General features: G+C 39.7%; 1 protein-coding gene across 8 annotated transcripts in view; it reads right to left on the reverse strand.

Moving 5' to 3' along the window:
- The window catches only part of LOC122873249 (glutamate receptor 2-like), a 150,195-nt gene that overhangs the window by 7,869 nt on the left and 120,251 nt on the right, over positions 1-22,075 (reverse strand). For 2 of the 8 annotated variants that reach the window (XM_044189705.1, XM_044189704.1), the window contains exon 19: positions 11,698-16,293. The exons of 3 other annotated variants lie outside the window; for them this stretch is intronic. In XM_044189705.1, coding sequence (XP_044045640.1) covers positions 16,159-16,293 — 135 coding nt within the window. In that variant the 3' untranslated portion in view covers positions 11,698-16,158. Of the gene's footprint in view, positions 1-11,697; positions 16,294-17,525; positions 18,339-22,075 lie in introns of those variants that run through there. 3 more of the 8 variants (XM_044189702.1, XM_044189701.1, XM_044189700.1) reach the window with 3 other exon arrangements.

Consider the following 22,075-nt stretch of genomic DNA (forward strand, 5'->3'; position numbering starts at 1 on the left):
ATTGCTACCCTAACCAAAAGCTAACGTTAGCTACAGTGAAGCACACAAACACGGTATTTTGCACATTTATATTTCTGCAGATTAATAAATTGTTGTGGAACTAAATGTGTGTATAGTGGCTGTTCTTGTATCTGAAAACAAGTATATGCTGCTATATATGTAAAAAGACACATAATGCTTGTGTAACCATATTCTAATATTTACAACGCTCTGAGGAAGCAGTGGCTCTCAATTTCACCATTATACACTGGTAAGGCTCAGTTTTTAAAACAGGTGAGAGTGCATAGGTTAAACTAAGCTGAGGTCCTTATGCTGAATTGCAGGTGATGTGTTTAATAAATTAAAACAACAGCTGTGTGATGGGTGTAACTTAATGGGTGTAATCTGCCTAATCTTCCCGGGTCATTAGACTGTGGAAACACAACAACAAACTTTTTAGTTCCTTGAAAAGCAGCTCCTGGAGACAAAAGTTCTGGTACTTGGAAAATCATCTTTAGAAATAGTCCTACCAGTAGGCTGCAGTTTAATTTGTGGCCTATTCAAACATGACAATTTAATTTAAAAGATATACATCAGCTTACCTTGTTTCTTTCAGTGTGTTACTGTTACTGGTGCATTCTGGTCAGATTTAATTATTTTCTTTATAAAAACAAGATTTGATCTTGTTGATCTTGACCGGCACATCCGGTCTCAAAATGATGCCGAAAAATTTGTGCATGCATTTGTTACTTCTAGGCTGGACTACTGCAATTCCTTATTATCCAGCTGCCCGAATAAGTCCCTTAAGACTCTCCAGTTGATCCAGAATGCTGCGGCACGTGTACTGACAAGATCTAGGAAAAGAGATCATATTTCTCCAATATTAGGTTATAGGTTATCCAATATTAGACACCATCTCCACATTTAAGAGTAGGCTTAAGACTTTCCTCTTTGATAAAGCTTATAGTTAGGGCTGGCTTGGGTGAGTCCTGAAACCATCCCTTAGTTATGCTGCTATAGGCCTAGACTGCCGGGAGACTTCCCACGATGCACCTCTTTCCTCTCTCCTTCTCTCCTTCTCCATCTGTATGTACTTTTATCCCATTAGTGCATGTAACTAACTCGACATCTTCTCTCTTCTGTAGTTCTGTGCCTTCTCGTTTCTCTCTTCTCTCCTTCTGTCACTTTCAGCAGGTATTTCTGCCTCCGCAGCTGCAGAGTCTGGATCTGTGGTTGTGGGCCACCTGCTGCCCCCGTGTTCCTGCTCGACAACTGCTACTACAGTTATTGTTATTGGCTCTGTTACTAATACTGACATTATTTTTCCTATAGCTGATCCAGTCTCTGCAGCTCCAGAGGCAGAAATACCTGCTGAAAGTGACAGAAGGAGAGAAGAGAGAAACGAGAAGGCACAGAACTACGGAAGAGAGAAGATGTCGAGTTAGTTACATGCACTAATGGGATAAAAATACATACAGATGGAGAGGGAGAGGAGGAGATAGGAGCTCAGTGAATCATGGGAAGTCTCCCGGCAGTCTAGGCCTATAGCAGCATAACTGAGTTGGTTCAGGACTCACCCAAACCAGCCCTAACTATAAGCTTTATCAAAGAGGAAAGTCTTAAGCCTACTCTTAAATGTGGAGATGGTGTCTGCCTCCCGAACCCAAACTGGAACCTGATTCAACAGTAGAGGAGCTTGATAACTGAAGGCTCTGGCTCCCATTCTACTTTTGGAGACTCTAGGAACCACAAGTAACCCTGCGTTCTGGGAGCGAAGTGTTCTAGTCGGATAATAAGGTATTATGAGATCTTTAAGATATGATGGTGCCAGACCATTAAGAGCTTTGTAGGTGAGGAGAAGGATTTTAAATTCTGTTCTGGATTTTACAGGGAGCCAGTGCAGAGAAGCTAATATTGGAGAAATATGATCTCTTTTCCTAATTCTTGTCAGTACACATGCTGCAGCATTCTGGATCAACCGGAGAGTCTTAAGGGACTTATTCAGGCAGCCTGATAATAAGGAATTGCAATAATCCAGCCTAGAAGTAACAAATGCTAACTAGTTTTTAAGCATCATTTTGAGACCGGATGTGCCTGATTTTTGCAATGTTATGTAGGTGAAAGAAGGCAGTCCTTGAAGTTTGTTTCATGTGGGAGTTTAGATCAAAGATAACTTAGAGGGTAGTGCTAGAGGCCAGGGCAATGCCATATAGAGCAACTATATCTTTAGATATTGTGTCTTGGCGGTGTTTGGGGCCAAGTACAATAACTTCAGTTTTGTCAGAGTTTAACAGCCGAAAACTGCAGGTCATCCAGGTCTTTATGTCCTTAAGTCATGCTTGAGGTTTAGCTAACTGATTGTGTATCATCCGCATAACAGTGTAGGTTTACGGAGTGTTTCCTAATAATATTGCCTAAAGGAAGCATATATAAGGTGAATAGAATCAGTCCAAGCACAGAACCTTGTGGAACTCCGTAACTAACTTTGGTGTGCATGGAGTATTCATTGTTAACATGTACAAACTGAGATCGATCTGATAGATTTAAACCAGCTTAGTGTGGTTCTTTTAATGCCAATTAAATGTTTCAGTCTCTGTAATAGGATGTGATGGTCAATGTTGTCAAATGCAGCACTAAGATCTAACAAGACAAGTACAGAGACAAGTCCATTGTCTGATGCAATTAAAAGGTCATTTGTAATTTTCACCAGTGCAGTGCTATGATGCATTCTAAATCCTGAGTGAAAATACTCAAATAAACTATTGTTATTTAGAAAGTCACACAACTGATTGGTGACTGCTTTCTCAAGGATCTTAGAGAGAAAGGGAAGGTTAGATATAGGTCTATAGTTGGCTAAAACCCCTGGATCAAGAGTGGGCTTTTTAAGAAGCGGTTTAATTACAGTAGCTGTAATTAAACCGACAGATTGATCATATCCAGTAAAGAAGTGCCAGCTAAGGGTAAACCTTCTTTAAGTAGCCTAGTTGGAATACGTTCTAAGAGATAGGACGGTGTAGTCCCTCATTCGTCCAGGAGTGTTCTATCGTAGAAAAGGTTTCAGTCGTAGTTATTTATTATAGAAACGTCTTGATTCTGAAAACAGTGTCCAGATGACTACGACTGAAACCTTTTCTACGTTCTAAGAGATAGGTTGATTACTTAGGTGAAGAAATCGTTGAAGTTTGTTGAAGAAGGTCGATAGGAGCAAAGCAGTCTAAATATATATTAGGTTTTACAGTTTTTTCTAAGGTTCCTGTGTTTGAAGATAAGTCGGTACCGGTTGAGGGCAGGACGTGATGATTTTTTTCTCTAATAGTAAAAATTTTATCATTTAAAGAAGCTCATGAAGTTGTTACTACTGAGGGCTATAGGAATACATGGCTCAATAGAGCTGTGACTCTCTGTCAGCCTGGCTACAGTGCTGAAAAGAAACCTGTTTTTTTCTTCTTCTATTAATGATGAGTAATAGTCTGCTCTGGCATTACAGAGGGCTTTCTTATATGTTTTTTAAGACTATCTTGCCAGGATAAACGAGATTCTTCCAGGTTGTTCGAACGCCATTTCCTTTCAAGTTTTCTCAATGTTTGCTTTAATTTGCGGGTTTGGGGCTTATACCATGGAGCTAACCTTCTTTGTTTTATTATATTCTTTTTCAGAGGGGTGACAGAATCGAGTGTCGTTCGCAGTGAGCCTGCAGCACTATGAACAAGGTGGTCAATTTGGGAGAGGCGGAAATTAGCATAGGAGTCCTCTGTTATATTGAGACATAGCATTGAATTAAATGCAGATGGGATCGCTTCCTTAAAATTTAGCTACAGCACTATCAGATAGACATCTAGAGTAGGAGTTTTTGCCTAAACGGCATGTAGTCCAGTAATAGGAGTTCAAAAGTTATTAAATAATGGTCCGATAATGGAGGATTCTGTGGAAAGACTATTAAATTTCCATTTCAATGCCATATACCAGAACAAGATCGAGAGTGTGGTTAAAACAATGAGTGGGTTTATGTACACTCTGACAAAAGCCAATCAAATCTAATAATGAGATAAACACAGTAGTAAGGCTACAACGTCCACATGAATATTGAAATCACCTACAATAATTACATTATCTGTTTTAAGTACTAAACTTAATAAAAACTAAGAATTCAGATAAAAATTCAGAATAAGGTCCAGGAGCGCGGTACACTATAACAAATAGAATTGGCTGTCGTGTTTTCCAGGTCGGGTGTGAAAGACTAAGAACAAGGCTTTCAAATGAGTTATAATTTAGTTTAGGTTTAGGGTTGATTAATAGGCTTGAGTCGAAGATGGCTGCAACTCCACCTCCTCGGCCAGTGCCTCGAGGAATGTGAGTATTAATATGACTGGGCAGAGTGGATTCATTTAGGCTAACATATTCTTCATGACCCAGCCAGGTTTCAGTAAGACAAAATAAGTCAATATGATACTCTGATATTAAATCGTTCACTAGTACAGCTTTAGATGACAGAGATCTGATGTTTAAGAGTCCACATTTAATTCTCCTATTTTGTTGTGCTATTTCAGCATTTTTGTTTAGGTTTTTATGTATAACTCCTCTTCTGTCAACTTTTGATTTTATTAATTTAAGTGGTCGGGGGGCAGACACCATCACTAAGGAGTTTTGGGTGGGTAACTGCTCTGGAAGCGCAGAGAAGCGTGTAGGACTGCAACTCTGCCTCCTGGTCTCAACTCTGAGTTGTCATGGTTTAGATCCAGTAATAAACTCGGCCAGATTTCTGGATATGAGAGCTGCTCCATCCAAAGTAGTATAAATGCCTTCTCTCCTAATTAGATTAGGTCTTCCCCAAACAGTCTGCCAATTATCTGCGAAGCCCACATAGTTTGCTGGACACCACCTCGACAGCCAACGGCGGAATGAAGACATGCGGCTAAACATGTCATCACTGTCAGGTTTGGCAGGGGCCCAGAGAAAACTACAGAGTCCGACATTGTCTTTGCATATGTACACACCGACTCTACATTTACTTTAGTGACCTCCGATTGGGAATCATTACTGCCGACGTGAATAACAATCTTACTGTATTTACGTTTCTCCTTAGCCAGCAGTTTTAAATAGGATTCAACGTCGCCCACTCTGGCCCCAGGAATACATTTGACTATGGTCACTGGTGTCGCTAACTTCACGTTTCTCAAAATGGAGCTGCCAATAATCAGAATTTCTCAGCGGGTGTGTCGCTGAGTGGGGAGAACTTGTTGGAAATGTGAACAGGTTGGTGGTGAACCGTGGGCTTCTGCTTAGGGCTGTGCTTCCTTCGGATAGTCACCCAGCCTCCCGATCAAACCGATCACACACTTTATCGTCCTTTCTTCCATAATCAACTGAACTGTAATCAAAATGTTTAAAACCCCAGTAACAATATGGAAGCTACCAAGACATTGCATCTTTATGTCCCAATGTTAGACCTTATTAGACTTTCTTAGAGGCTAATACGTGACACATTTCAACAGAACCGTAAACTAAAGTGAAATCATATATGTAACCATAACCACACATTAAAGCTGTATTGGTGTAACGACGGGTCGCCATTACTAGATCTCTAGTTAATAGTAGCCTAAATAGTATTACTAGACGAACATGGATAGCCTCATTTATGCACATATTTGAATATTAGTACACGGTTAAATAAACACACGTGGTAAAATGTATGCATTGATTGATTGTTTCCCTGTCCTGTCAAGTTTATAACTACAGTTTTTAGTTTTGCTGCTTAAATGTCCCACGGTATTTGCGCGGATGGAAACGTTTAAAATGACTGACAGCAGCCTCTCCAATTATTAAAGTAAATCGTTAAAGAAAACACTCATACATAAATACAACACACAAAGAAATTGCAGTGCTGCTCGACATCATTTAAAAAGCAATATAGGACTGGTAGAGGAGTCAAGGTGGATAGGGCATTCAAGTCTTTTATTCTGTAATGGGACACATGCAACCAGTCATTTCAGTAAGATGAATAGATGGATCGGCACAGCTTAGTCCCACCACAGCTGCTCTGCTGTAGGTTACTATGTTGACTAGAAAAACATTGTAGACTTTACATTGTGAAGGTATAGTCATAGTAAATTAATATATATTAAAGTAAATTTATGTTCAGACAGAGCCTGCCTATACAAAGCCTAAAAAAAATTCACTTTCTAACACATTTATACTGCATGCAAAAACTGCATGAGATTAGCATAAAGTGGGCATGTCTGTAAAGGCGAGACTTCAGGTATCTTGAGGTGAGAGGTCAGAGACCCCTTTTTGAAAATGGCCATGCCAGTTTTTCCATCGCCAAAATTTAGCCTAACTTTGGAGCGTTATTTAGCCACCTTTAAGATGGGCACAAGGGATACCTTATGTCATCTAGTTTCATATGATACCAGTATCTTCGCTCAAGCTTTAACAAAACAAATACTAAAGCCAAATACTATATTAATAATACTAATATCACAGTAAATTGTAATAAATGTGTTAAGTTCAATTTATGCTAAATTGCTTAGCCTACTTCAATGATAATTTCACATTGATAATATTAGTAGGGTTGTAGTATTGTTAGAAAATTCATTATGTGATGTGACAGTAATGGAGGGATCACATTGTGTTTTGGGGTTCAAGGCCCTTTAAAATACATTTTTATGGTTCCTTTGATCATACATATTAAAATTATGATATTAACAAGGATCAGAGAATTATTTGAATAACTAAAAAGCAACTTACCAGCCTTTGCATTCATAACTGGCAGGAAAAAAAGAACTAACAAACACAGTCTGATCTTTGGAAAATATTGTAAACTAGACAAACTAGACAACAGGCTGAGTTAGGGGACACTGGTGTGCTGGTTGCTATGGAAACTGGGTGCTCACTGGCTCACTGACCCACTTCATATCTGACCCTGCTAAACTAAATGAAAAGTTTTCAGATCAACCTACATATTTATGTACACTTTGCAGGCCTACACAAACACTGTATGTATTACATTAATACCTGACGTTTCTCACCGATATTGACGTTATCTCTTCTGACCTCCCTGTGCACTGACAGCATCCAGGCAGGTGTGTCCTGCGCATTTTCACTGAGAAATCTTGATAAATTTTTTACATCTGTCTGATCATTTGATAACCACAGGGGCATTAATAAATAATAATAAATAATGTTAACCCGTCTATCCCTAATCCAATTGCTTTCATTTACAAAAAACAACAAACACAAACATCACTGAGGCTTTCGCTATGCGGGCTGTAGTCTTAGTCTTAGAATTGTGGTGCGCTGAGGTTCATGGTTACTGTAGTACTCACAGCCATGTAAAACTCACTGGATAAAAACAAACACAAACAAACCAAGAAAAATTAAACATGATGGACATAACATAACCCTATAGTACAGTCATGCTATACAGGCCATTCTCATGTTGCTGAGAAACACTGAGATTAAAAAGCTAACTTTCAAATGCAAAATTACAGCAGTGAAAGTTACTTCCGAAAATTGCAGCTCAGCTCACTAAACATTCATCAGCCCTATAGAGACAGTTCAGTTACAATGATTACTCTTACAGCTCAGGTTTATTAGTAAAGCTTTGGATTAATATTTTCATCTCAAACGTTGTCTCCAGAGGGTAAGTTTTCAGCTGCGTGTCAGTCGCCTCATTATTGTGCGTTTCCCTCGCTGATCTAAGGTTTTCTTTATGGTTTCAATGACCATTTTCAAAGCAAGCATCACTTCAAAGGCAAACTCATGTTGTGTGAACAAACTTGGTTCAGGAATGTAATATTCATATCTGACCACTGAAACTATAAAAGGAGAAAGAAACATAGTATCGCAGGCGTGTGGTTTTAAAGGGGCAATATGATTTGGATAGAATTTTATTTGAAAATGTTGAAAAAATGAACTAACCTTATCAACAGAATGTGAAGTAGTAACAGTTCTGATGTCATGTCAATGATGTTTTGTGTTGCAGAGATAGCTACTGAAATTAGCATGCTAACCTGCTAGCCCCGGCCCGTCCTGTGTTATAATACCACTTGTGCCTCGAGAGGCGATAGTCCCATAGAATAGTTCCGGTATTTCCAGCTGGGAGATATGTGCGAGCGGCAAGTTCGCTACATTACACAGGCTCTCTTAGCTTTTTAGTCAAATAAATAACAAAATAAACTCTCAAAATGTCAAGTATGGAAATATTTTTACACCTATTTTCTTTATAAAACAGAAAAATACAACCGTACACCTTCTGAATTCACGTTTCTCTCTTTCACCGAACTATTATTTCGTAAAAGATACTTCACACTCCACAGAAACAAAATAAAACTCACCCAAACCGTCTTGGTCAGTCTTTAAACTGTTCCTACAATCACCAACACTGGTTTGGTCGAAATCAATCCTTAATCCACCAAGTTACATGTGAAAAATATTCTGGCTGTACACGCTGTCGTTGCTCTCCCGCTTGACTCCTCTCCTGAAGCCGCCATGTCTCCATCGTCCCCGGCCTCAGTACTGTATTCCCTGTCGTCAAACTGGCCTCCGTCGGTCTCGGAGACTAAGTTAGCTGCACGGCTAACTGAGCTAACTAGCTAAGGGCAGTTAGCAGCAGTTATGACCTGGGATGTTACCTCTATGTTTTTGGAGTATGAATTCGACAGGTGGAGAGTAGTCTCACTTCTTACATATTGCTCCTGTAACAAATTGATTTGGAGATAACCAAGGATACAAGTAGGTTTAAAAAAACTTGAAAATACACAGTTATTATTAGCATTAGTAGCAGCAGCGGTAGCAGTAGTTGTACAATTAGTGGTATTGGTATAATAATAATAGTATTTTTACCCAGGGGACACTGCAGCTCTTTAAAACAAAAAAAAAAGTTATTTCAACCTTTTCTATGACAATATAATTTGAATGTCTGCTGATGCTAATGTCCCATTGTCACACACACACACACAACACAAGTGTGTATTGTCTCTGTACCCCAGCACAGTGGATTTGAACTGAATCAACGATTATGATGTTAAAGTGCTCCTTAGGGTGTTTGAGGGTGTTCACAAAGCAACAGACCAGTTTCTTAAGGTCCAAACAGTGGAATCTGATTGGCCCAGTCAGCCACCTGACCTCAATGCAACTGATCATATGTTTCACTGCTGAAGACCAAACTGAAGGCAGGCGTGGAATAGCATCACCAGGGAAGAAAGTGTCTGATGATGACTGAAAACCCTTTTACACTAAATATTAAATATAATGACTTTATGTAAGTTCATTTTAATTTGTCTAATACAGTTTGGTACTCTAAATAAAAAGCTGAAACCTCAGTGTTTCTTCTCAAATCCAGTATACTGAAATGCAGAGCCAAAACAACTAATATATATCACTGTCTTACTACATACAAACGGTACAAGCTGTTACAAGTAGAGGTTCAGAACAGCTTAGAAAACAATCACTTCTCCCAGTTCTTCTTCATACTGTGTATGTTATGAGTTCACTAGTGACCTAGTTATCTGCACATACAGTGCATTATAGGTCATATTCAAGGTTTTAGTTTAATACATGCTATTTTGCTACTGCAGTGGATGTTAAAATGACAAAGAATAAATAATATTTTTCATGTAAATGTGGTACTTGTACTTATTAGATCTATGGAGTATGTTGCGTTGTCATTTAGCATTTAAACTCTTAGGTAAAATTTTAAATGGGATCGGTTAAACCGGTGCTTTTCACAGGTGAAGCAGATGTACTGTGAAGTTACCTCACAGTCCCTGCAACACAGATAATTAAAGGAAATGTCAAATAATGATCAGAGTTTCACTTCAGTTGTCTCATTTATTTCAGCAAATGGAAATTCAAATGGAATTTTCTATTTTTATTTATTCTGTTATCGTCAATTTGCCCCTTTAATAAAATACAAAATGTAGGTACAATTCTATTTCAATATCTAATATATATATGTAATATTAGACAACAAGTTTACTGAGAATTAGTCTCTCAACTTAATTGGAATATAACCACTTTGTTTTCTTAATTTTATAATTTTAGTGAATTTTTAAATTATTGAATCATGCAGGCAGGAAAAAAATGTACCAAAATCCATTTTGCCAGTAATAATAGACTTGTGATGATGTACAGACTAATTCATAATTGCTTTTGCTTCTTTATTATCTTTGTCAGTCAGCAACCTTCTGTAAAAACAATGGAGACATACAGTATGAAACATGCTAAATGCATAATTGTATGATATGTATGTAAAGACGTGTTCTGGCTGGTGAGTGAGAGTTGCCTTTATAACCCCACACAAGACAGAAGATGTTAACATTTTCAGATATTAACATAATCTGCACATTTGAAAACTACCCTTGGGGACAGAGTTATACTACACTCCAGTGGCAGGTAGGTTGGGTTCAGATGACAGGACTTTAAAAATTCTGAGACATTTTGAAATCAGTTGCATCACACATAAGAACAAAGAAATTTCACACAAAGACATTTTTCAGTTATCAGCTTTCAAATTACAAACACACACGATTAGACAATAACAGCTTCTGACAAATAACATATTATGATTGTCTTCTGTCTGTCTAAACTGAAGCTTTTGCCATGGAGTTGACTTGTTTCTATTGCAGATCTGCTCCAGTCTTCCAGATCCTCACAAAACTTGAACAGGTTTAAAATGATCAGCGTGGTCTTGACAGTGTCTGGGAGCAGGAAGTGAAAATCTGAGTTGTAAACCACTGATATAGGGACAGATTGTGGTTATGGCAAACAAACTGGTTAAAGTCTGGAGATATTCTATAATTTTCTTCTTGTCAACAAATCCCATGTCCAGACCAACCAACAATCAATTGATTCTACTAACAAGTGTTGTGTGTATCACAGCCTGATGGATCTTCCTCCTCTGAGCCACAGAGCTCCACTGTTGTCCAGAATATATTAAAACACATCAGCGAGCCGCTCTGCTGCACTGGGTGACATGTTCCTCCATCACCACAAACACACACACTGGAGTTTATTCTGACTCAGTCCCACACACACCGTCCTGCTGCCCCAAACACTCACTACAGCACCACATGTGGATTCATCCGCCGCTGGAAGTAGTCCCCAACAGATGCACCGTTTCCTCCTGTTGGTCTGATAAAAACTACAGCGATTTATGCACCATTTTTAAGGTTTCGGAGCTGAGCACTACAAATGGGTTAGGGAAGTCAGAAAGTATTGAAAGTTGAAAAATTGAACACATTGCTTCCCCCCCTTCCTCTTAAAGGAAGTTTTTCCTTGCCACTGTCGCCAAATGCTTGCTCATGGTGGCATTTGTTGGGTCTCTGTAAATAATATTATAAAGAGTACGGTGTAGACCTGCTCTGTAGGAAAAGTGCAATGAGAGAACTTCTGTTATGAATTGGCGCTATGTAAATAAAATTGAATAGAATTGTTGGTTTGGTCCCTTTTTGTGGGATTTGTTGACAATAAGACAAATATAGAGTAACACCCCAATGTATCCTTTAAAGTATGGTTAAGGTCAGGCAACTTGTTAAAGTTAGGGAATGATTTTGTTATTAGGGTGTCCCCCTTTTTTCCCCTATTGCACGTGCAAAAAGATGCACATGCATGCGATCTACAGGTGGCTGCAAACAGAAATGCAGAAGTGCACCAGCAAGGCAGGGGAGAAGAAGACTGCTAGCTAATAAACAATGCAGGTTTCAAAACATAAAAACAATCAGCTTTGTAAATGTTTAATGAGGAAGGAAATGCATTCAACATGTTTGTTAGCCCTCAAAGATACACACAATGCGTTCAGTGAGCAGTGAAGGTTAACAGAACCTTTATTTGTTTACAAAAATTGTTGGTCTTCAACAGGATGTGAACTCTGGTCTCCTGCATAAGAGTCAGATGCACAACCGGCCCATCAACTAGTTCAACTAAACAGAACTGTCACCCCAAATACGCTAACCTCTATGGCGTACATCCAATGGGATTCTGGCATTGACTGGAGGCATTAAGTTATGACACCAACAATTTTACAGTAGAGAAGAATGGAGGAACAGTCCATATATGCATCTTTGAATTCCCACAGTGCTCTAACTCTAGTCTCTCATTCTACCGGGTCTCAGGTATAAAATCTAAAGCATGGCAGAAACTCAGAGAAGGTAGGGATACCAGGTTAGACAATTTATATTAGAATTGTTAAGATTCTGATGTAGGATGTAGCAGCACTTAACCTGGATGCTAGGGTTATGTGCTGCTCTTCTGTGCACTGTCTTTCATAAGCTATCTGCAGTTGGTGTGAAACTGGTGTAAGGTGTGGTTTAAGTTTAGGCACCGAAACTTCTTGGAGGTTAGGGAACAATTGCGGTCACGGTAACCAATGGTAAGAAACCAGCGTTTGAGAAATGCAAGTTGGAAGGAAAAGCAAAATGAGCAGTGGTCTCCCGTGTTAGTCACAGGCTTCGTTGACCCATCCACCCCCCCCCACCTCCCCCCCACGAGGCATTTCAATGCTAAAATCAACTTCACGCCTCATTATTCCTGACAGACAAGTCATAATTCATACGACCACTAGAGGCCATCGTCATTAAATCATACACAAAGGTCGTTTTAGGCATTTGAACAAATGCAATCGTTTTTCATCTGAGGACAGTCTGTTAGAGTGTCGTTTAATGTCTCTGTGTGTGTTTTTTAAGAAAAACATTTTGAGTGCAGGCATGAGAATGGTCAGATCACAGAGAACCTATCAATACACTGTGTATAAATATGTTAATATATGTGGTAATGTTATAAATAACCCACACTATGTGGCAGGTCTTTGAGGTGCCCATTTATCCAATACTTAATTTACTGCTGGAAAGCAACTTACAAGATTTTGGTCAAAATTGATGAGTTTAATAGAAAATGAAGTTAGACCAGAGGCAAAGTCAGAGGTGAAGAGTGATCATTTTCACATTTCTCTCAGTGGTTGACATGTTTGGGAGCCATTCCATGGTAACTCATTATCACTTGATTATAATGCCATGAAAATCTCATGATAATTACCACATGTGGTCATTGCAATATGCGATATGAGTCCATGAGAAGAAATGGAAGCAGATACCTTGACACGTTCAGCTTCACTTTACCTGGCGTTTATCACGTCTTGGGCATTTATCATGTTGTGGGAGAAGCTTTTCAGCTAACCAGCTAGCTTCTAACTAGCAGCACAAATAACCGCTTCCTGGTAAAAGAAAATAGCAGACTTGAGTTCTTAAAAGCATACACTATACATAACAAGAACCACATTAATACTGCAATTAATATTGTTAATATAATATTCTTATTACTATCATTATTAAACACTAAAATTCAGCCAGGCACAAAGCTTCAGGCTGACAAGTTCATCTGAACGAAAAAACTCAAAGTGACATGCAAACGTTCTCGTCGTCCTCCCTTTGTCCTCCTCGACTTCATCCTCCTCGTCTTTGATGCCATCATCAGTGCAGTATATTTATTAAAAGGAAGGTATTTGTTCACAGTTTTTTGTCCACCTCACAGCAGTGAGAGCTCCTATTGGCTCAGGTTTCAGTATCAGCAGCTGCCATTGACTGAGCGTGGAGAGCTCTGATTGACTCTCAGTCTGTTTGGCACATCATTCAGTTGGCTTCAGAACTCGTATAACAATACTCTGTGCATGTGCACGTGCAAATGTTAGGGTAGAAGTGTGTTTCACAGGTGATAATGCATGTCAGTGTGTACTGATGTACTGTATAGGTGATTAGGGATGTGTATTTGTGTCTATGTTGCTATATTTGTGTGCTGACCTATAGACAGGGATGGACAGTATTCCTCATATGTATTGGAAGTACTATATCTATATGAACATATTTATTACATATGAACATATTTTTAAAGGGGGACTCCACCAATTTAGTCCAGAAGTCAATTGAGAATGACTTGCGGATGGGAGCCGAAACGTCTTGATTCTGAAAACAGTGTCCAATCATTGTCTAATCATTCACACACACTCACACACCTGTGTGAAGCACAGCCTGCTCTACCGCTCAGCCTCAGCCGCCCGTAAATCCATAAATTGAAAATGCGCATAAAAACAGGTGGATGGGAAACCCACCTACCGACTACAACAGGCACGTTTCAGTCGTCCGCCTCATGCATGTCTGATGTAACAGATGCGCGTTCAATTTTAATCAATATAGCTGTCCACGCATATTTTCATGCTTCAAGTCTATTTTCCTTTAACTTATGCACACAACATTACAGTTACATTGTCTGTGAGCGCTGCCAATACACTTCCGAGTGCACTACAGTACTGTGGCGGAAGGCATGGGGCACTATTGATTTGAACACATTTTTTCCTACGTGTTAACTCATATGTGTTAGAATGAGGTTTGACTAACCAGAATGACCAACCATTCAGGAGACAGGGGCCCTCAAAGTGGCCCCCTGCCACCTAAAGACACAGATATCTTCTTCAAAAATAAACATAACAGTATGGTTCTCTGAGTATCGGAAATCTTACAAACAAGGCTGTCCAATACTTTTGGTCCAAAATAAATAAATATACAAGTTAATTTGCAAAAAACGCCTAACCTGCAATTTTTTCATTTTGGAGGAATGAAGATGCTGCTGTCGTGATGCTTTCACTACTTTCACAGAGCAGACAAGCATCTGAGCACACCAGTGATGTATTACACGTCATGACAGTGGACCGGGACTAAAAAAAGTAATGTTGCTTAAGCCCAAATTAGAGTTCTGGTAATAAAAAGTAGTTTAACTGACTTCACATGATCTAGGATGGCCATAATACCCTTTCGCCATATGCTATCTGACTGTCATATGGTAGAAGAGTTGTGTGCTTCACACAGCCAAACAATCATTTTGAATGTTATGCTATTACCCATAAACAAGAGCAAAATGTAAACTAGGGAGTCAAAGTCATTTAAAGTAATACTTAAGTTAAGACACTACAAAATGTATTAATAGGATACTGTATAACTTGTAAGCACAGTAGTACCACCAAGAACCAAATGCTAACTTATCAAATGAAGTAGTAAATTTGTGTCTGAATACGTGTGCAGTTAATTTATTTTGGCTTTTGTTTGATCATTCAATCTATCTATGAGTGGTGTAGTACATTTTATGAAAGCCCCTAGGTGTAGGATTCTGTGTTTATAGTGTCTTTCAAACTATTGTGATGGCTTAAGTTTTTTTTGTAGAAGACTTTGCACCACTTTTCACCGGGATTGACTGTGTTGCTTTCAACCCAGTCCTTCTCAGTGTTCCCGGGTTGCATTTGTTTGCTGTTTTTTGATGCTACCACTAGGTGTCAGTCAGAATGTGTTCAAATCCTACACAAAGGGGCTTTAAAAGAAATTGTGATAATTTTGAATCAACATACATTTTGACTTGCTTTTGCCCATCCCTGTGTATATTGTATGTGTTATACTGGTGGTTTTGTGTATGTGTGTTGTACAAGTGTTGTATGTGTATGTGTGTGCGTGTGTGTACCAGTCCATGCTTCTCTTGGGTCTGGTAAAAGTCTCTACTAATTAGGGATTTTCAGGCAGAAATATGCAAAACAATTAGGAACAATAACATCATTATCATTATCTGCTATCACAATTACTACTATTTCATGGATATGATTTTTCAGGACGCTGTTTTTGTTCATAGCACTTGCACTCATTTTAACCAAGATTCTGATTTTATACCCACAATTCCTGATCACATTCCTGATTAATTTGTTATTGCGTTAAGTCAGCATCGCTATTGTCCTTATTTTCTATACAAGAGGAGCCTCCATGACAAAAATCTATGAAACAATGATGTGTGTTTGTTTAGAAAACTGTCCACTGTGCTTGATTGTTTTTTGTGAATTTGTAAATGACCAGCCATTTTTCTCACTGATGGTCAAGTGATTCACTTCGTAGGTGGGCAGGTCTTTGCTGAAGCCTGACAGCCAAGTGGTGGGAGGACAACATCTGTCCAGTCTTTCTAGGCTAGATGTTAAAGAGTAAGATCAGGAGTCCTCAGAGAGATATGATTGGCTTAACTCCAGATTGAAAATCGGGGCAGATCACCCATGGTGAGTGGTAATTGGTCACTGAAGGAGATGACATGTATTTCCATTCTCTTTCAGAGGGGAAGGGAGGATGTGTGTCGACTGGCAGTAAGGCACTGGCTCGGGCATGGTCAGGAGAGATCAGTCATGCTGAGGCTCATGGGTAATCCTGGACGGAGGTAAGCCACAGGGACACGACCATTCTCACTGGTCGATCCTGTGATGGACAGACGAGCTTTGGAGCGCATTGCATCTGTGAATTTCATCTGTACAAGAAAAAATATTGTTAACCATGTTTTAATCATTAACACCAAAACTAGATAGACAGCTGCTTCTGGTAGACCATCGGTTCTGACAGTAAATTAACCTAAAAGGAATGGTTTATTATTTGGGGAAATGTACTTATTTGCTTTCTTCCCAAGAGTGACATGAGAAGACATATCAAAATCATGTCTGGCAGAAATAAAAAAACTGCAATTTGTGGTTTTATGGGGAGTTACATTACTTGCTGTAACTATTTCTTGACAAACAGTGTATCCATCCATCCAGCACTTCTGAAAAGCTGCACACAGTCATTGCAGCCAGCTGTTGAAATAGTTCCAGTGCGTAATTCCCGCTATTACCACTAATTGTCGTTTTTTAATTTCTGTTTGTGTGCGGACTAAACAAATTAGATACATGTTAGTTAGTGAGCTTGGGGTCAGGTGTAGTTAGGCGTATTATTGTTCCTTCTTCCAGTGTTTATGCTAAGCTAGGCTAACCAAATCCTGATTCCAGAAAGAAAGCATAAAAGCATATTTCCTAAAACTATTCCTTAAAATCATTATCAACCTCACAGATAACAAATGAGTCATGTGGTACAAGACTGTAAGAATAGTAGAATAGAAATGTAACTCGTTTTGATGACCCTTGAGAATATGGAATGAAACGTGAGCATACTGACTGAAAATTAATATCACACATCATCATCTTAGCATTTCCTTCATAAATCTAAAAAATGCTTTCATCTAAGCACTGCCCCCTTTGTGCAGTATACTGCTGATTTTGGTTTATTATGGTATTGCTCAGACGATACATGCACTGGCCAAAGTGTTAATTATTTCATTACTGGATTGTTGCCACCAGATTTCCAAATGACTTATTTATTCAGATACACTGTTGCTATGACCTGTGTGGTTAAGACTTACATTAATTCAATTCAATTCAATTGTATTTATATAGCGCCAATTCATAACAGAAGTTATCTCATTGCACTTTTCCTATAGAGCAGATTTGGACCGTACTCTTTATAATATTATTTACAGAGACCCAACAAATCCCACCATGAGCAAGCATTTGGCGACAGTGGCAAGGAAAAACTTCCTTTAAGAGGCAGAAACCTCAAGCAGAACCAGACTCAATGGTGAGCGGCCATCCGCTGCTGCCTTGTTAGGTTTTGAGAGAGAGAGAGAGAGAGAGAGAGAGAGAGAGAGAGAGAGAGAGAGAGAGAGGGAGGGTGATTGGGGGATAGCTGGTGGGGGGAGGGGGAGGCACAATGCAAAGACCACATTATTATGGATTTACAGTCAGTACCAGCAGACTCATCCCATATTCAAGTTTCATACTTAATTTACATATACCTTTACAGTAAGACCCTTTGCTATGACACTTATACCCCATTGAGACCAACATGGATCAAACCCACATCGTGGGGTCTATCTGAATGGGTCAACGCACGTCAACACAGCCCTCCTTCCCTTATAATATTATTACAGAGACCCAACAAATCCCACCATGAGCATGCACTTGGTGACAGTGGCAAGGAAAAACTTCCTTTTAACAGGCAGAAGTGTATGGAAATACACCGCAGACTGGAGTCTGTACTAACAGTATAAGCAGGATGACACCTGTCTCATATTAATGGGTTGAATGCAGGTCCATCGTGCATTGAGTAGACCCGCATCATATGCGCGTCTGCTGTCTGAAAGGGGTATTAGTCATAGGTCAAAAGTCAGTTGTGGAGCATGTTGCAAATCAATGAGCGTAAGTGCTTAATAGAAATATTGCATTTTTGCATCAATGTAATAGAGTACCTTGATTTTTTCAGGTATTTAATTTAGTGGATTAGACAAACAAAACCTTCCTGTGTGGTTATTTTATTCATAAACATTCAAAAATGTCTAAATGAATTGAAATTAAATACAACATGATATTTTATCCACATCACCCACTCTTTCAATTGCAGAGATTATTTTCATTCTTCACAATTGTTCAAAAATACATGTACATGTAACCTTAGTATAAGCTATTAGCCTATAAGCCTTATATATGTCTTTATTTATATATGTACATATATATGTACACACACACACACACACACACACAGAAAGAGAGAGGGACAGAAATGAAATTAATTATTTTGAAAACCTACAACATTTCCTGAAGCCATGCTTCAGTTAATGGAGAATGTGTGTAAAAACAATGTATTAGGCTATGTTTGTTTGTTGCAGTAAATGTAGCGAGACATTTGAAGCAAATAAAATCATCGAGGAAGGCACAGTAACATTACGTGAGTGTGAATTCTGGTTTGGAGGAAAGAAACTTCTCACATTATCTCCTTGTTAAGAATATATTGCTATGGTGACTGAAGCTGCTACAGCATCTTATGCTTAATTGAGCTTTTGTTGCACTAAATTCGTTTAATTTAGAAATAAAATGATATGACTATAGTTTTTGTTCCCTGAAGGAGAGAAACAAGGTACAATACATAGTAAAGGATATCATGTCTTCATGTTGCCTGACTTAAGATCTGTGGTGACATATGTGAGGCCACGCCCCATCTGCACATTGAATTCCTCCGTTTGATTACCGCTCTTCACCAAGCCTAGCTCTAAGGTAGTATGGTGATGTACGCCTTTCCTCTCCTTCAGGAAACAGAAATTATAGTCATCATTTAATTCCCTTTCAGTTGATTCACTCAGTACAACACATATAATATTGGACATATATACTCGCCCTGCAGCGTAGCCACTGATCTGGAGGAAAATCTCCAACACTACTACATTGTAGACCAAGAAGAAACATGTAACTGTTTCATCTAAAAGCAAAACACAGCCAACCCAACTGAGAACAACTGGCTGCTGCACAAATATCACTAACTGATACGCCTTTTAGAAACTCCCATGACATTGCTCTTGCCCCTGGTCCAGTGTGCCCTCACACAGTGAGTCATTGGAAGACCTTTCCTGATACAAGCTAGGGAAAGCCACTGCTTGGACTGGGCTTTGCCCCTCGTCGCATTGACAAATACATGGTCACATAAACGCAGACTCTGACTGCAGTCTATGTAGGTGTGTAACACTTGCACAGCACACAAGGTATGCAACCTTCTCTGCTCCTCAGATGCAAAAGGAGGTGGGCAAAAGTTCAGGAGCTTAAAAGCTATTATACATTGCACAGATACAGTAACCTTAGGTACTTAAGGTACATTCAGGCATAATGTAACCTTGAAATAATGTCAAGTCCTATGAAGAAACACTGGACATAACCTCAGACCTAAGCCGGTATGTGTTATGGAAAAAAAACAGGGGGCAGTGAAAATGCTCCCTTGAGGTAAACATATCAACTAATGCTAATAACGATCCCACATCTGAGCCACCACCAACAGGTTTAACCTGTACCCTCTCACAAGAGATAGACTCACGCAGGTCTAAAATGGGGAACAACAAAATTAAGGGTCTAACAACCTTTGTTCACCTCTGAAGGGGGAACCATCCGCATTGCTGTCTTGCTCTGCCTTGTGAACAACTATGTTGTTGACGCACAGTTGTCACAGACACAGTTGTCATACCCAAAACTGTGACCAATAACCCATTGTAACTGTTCTCTCTACACATTCTGAATCTGCACATATGCATCACTCCGGGAACCAACTGCAAACTGACTTGCAGCTCCGTAGGGAGAAAGGCTGCTGCCTTCGGGTGAGCAAGTGGAGAATAGCATTACTTAATTACTTTTGATATATTTGGTTTATTTCACCTGCTGTGTTCTGAGCACAAAAATAACTGTTTATGAACTGAAGGCACCACTAGGAAATTGAAAGTGCATTTGTGTACAGAAAGAGGGAATTGTGAGACTGTGTTAGGGGATGTAGTCTAGTAGACCTTGTTAAGGAGGGCAGTCAATGGACTCTCTAGGAGCATCTGCGCTCCAGGCTTCACAAGACAAATCATCTAATGCGTTTGTAGCATTGGGACAGAGCAAAGGGCCCGGATGGAGCCTGTCTACTCCTGGTAAATTTTCTGTAGCTGCATTGCCGAAAACCAGTTACCCCTTGGTTATGGGAAGGTCCCAGAGAAGCCAAAAATGGCTTCATAGCTGGCAGACTGACCAGCTCCATCTAAATTAAAATACTAACCATACTAGCCATACTAACCGGGCACCGTGACACAGGTTGGTAGTTGTTTATTTCACAATAAAGTCAACTCCAAAACAAGTCTGTGAACAGAAGCAGGGGCTTCCTAACAGTTATTGACTTGAGTTAATAACTGTTAGGGAAAACCCTGTGAACTTCTGAGCTTCTGAGTCAGCAAAGGACCACTCTAATGCCAATTTTTCGGGTACCCAACAGTACAGGGAGAAAGCTGATGTGTCATCCTGGCTAAACAAGGCAGGAGCAGTGCTCTGGTTTAAAAGTAAAGCCTCTTCATCCTCCAACAGACTATGCATGTCCAAGCCATGTCCAGCATGTCATAGTCATTATGGCCACAAGCAAGCTCAAGGTGCTGCTGGCTAGCGCTCTCAGAGGGTTCCAACTCCAACTCGGCTAACCCTACATATATTCCTTATGGTCAACACAGCTAACTGCAGGAAAGTCGAACAAACACTCCGCCGTCTGACTCGGACCTGGGTCTCCTGACTTCGAGAAGAAGAGGTAGTGCCACGCGACAGTCATTTTTCCAAGCACTTTTTCCACAAACGTGACCCACCATTCCAGGGTTGAGTGCTGGAGCTGGCGACAAAATGCACAACTCAAGCTCAGCCAATGCTCTCCAAGTGGCTATAATCCCCAGGCAGACAGGACTGGCTTCCTGCTGGTCCTTTTCGTACAAAGAAAAACCACACTCGTGGGAGGCGGATAGAAAACTTTTTCTTTGCCTGCTTAGCTTTAGTACTTACTCAGGGTAGTTCTATAATCATAAAAGTGAGCTAACCGATCAGAGATTAAACAATTGAGCTAACATTTGGAACAATGGTGCCCGAATATTAGCGCTCTGCGGGTAGCCAACTAACCAAATGAGGATGTTGTTGGTGCTGCCAATTGGAACATTTAAGCTGATTCTGAGCCAGGTCCCATCTTAGCTAATGAAACACTGAACTAACTAGCTGTAGCTAGGTAACTCTGTAGGGTCAGGTATTCTAGGCAAGGAGAAGAGCGTAAGAACTGAGCAATGACTGTGGGGACTGAAGTATAAATGTGCAGATCAGGCCTCACATAGGTCATCTGCCTCTACTGTATGTCTTGTACTGAGTAAATCAACTGAAAGGGAACAGTGGTATTCACCACAGCAATACAGTGGTATTACACTTACATTTGTTCTACCAATGTGTCTAGTGTTTGATGCTACCAGTCCAAACCACCCCATCTTTAAAATGAAATTATGGGGCTGCCTAATAAAAAGCTGACGTTAGGATATATGGGAGTGATTGGCCAATGAGTCAGTCCATTATAGAGGATGATTGGCTAGAAAGTTAGAAAGGAGTAGGAGAAACAGGAAAAGCTCAGAGGATCAGGGAAGGAAAAAAGTAAAAAGGGAAAAGTGGAGGTGGGTGAGAAGACAAGGAGGAGAGGAGAGGAAAAAAGAAAGAAAAGGACAGATGAGTGCAGATAGGGTAGGAGGAGTGGTAAAGAGGAGAGGAGAAGTCAGGAAAGGTGAGAACATAGGAAAAGAGGAGGTGAGTGAGCTGTTGGGCAATGAGTGAACAAAGGAAAGGAGTATCACAGCCACATACAGTTTTGACCAGATAACTTGTATCCAGTGTTAATCTAGACTCTATTATGGTCTCCAT

This window comes from Siniperca chuatsi, linkage group LG3 (genome assembly GCF_020085105.1).
Source record: "Siniperca chuatsi isolate FFG_IHB_CAS linkage group LG3, ASM2008510v1, whole genome shotgun sequence".
Classification (NCBI taxonomy): domain Eukaryota; kingdom Metazoa; phylum Chordata; class Actinopteri; order Centrarchiformes; family Sinipercidae; genus Siniperca; species Siniperca chuatsi.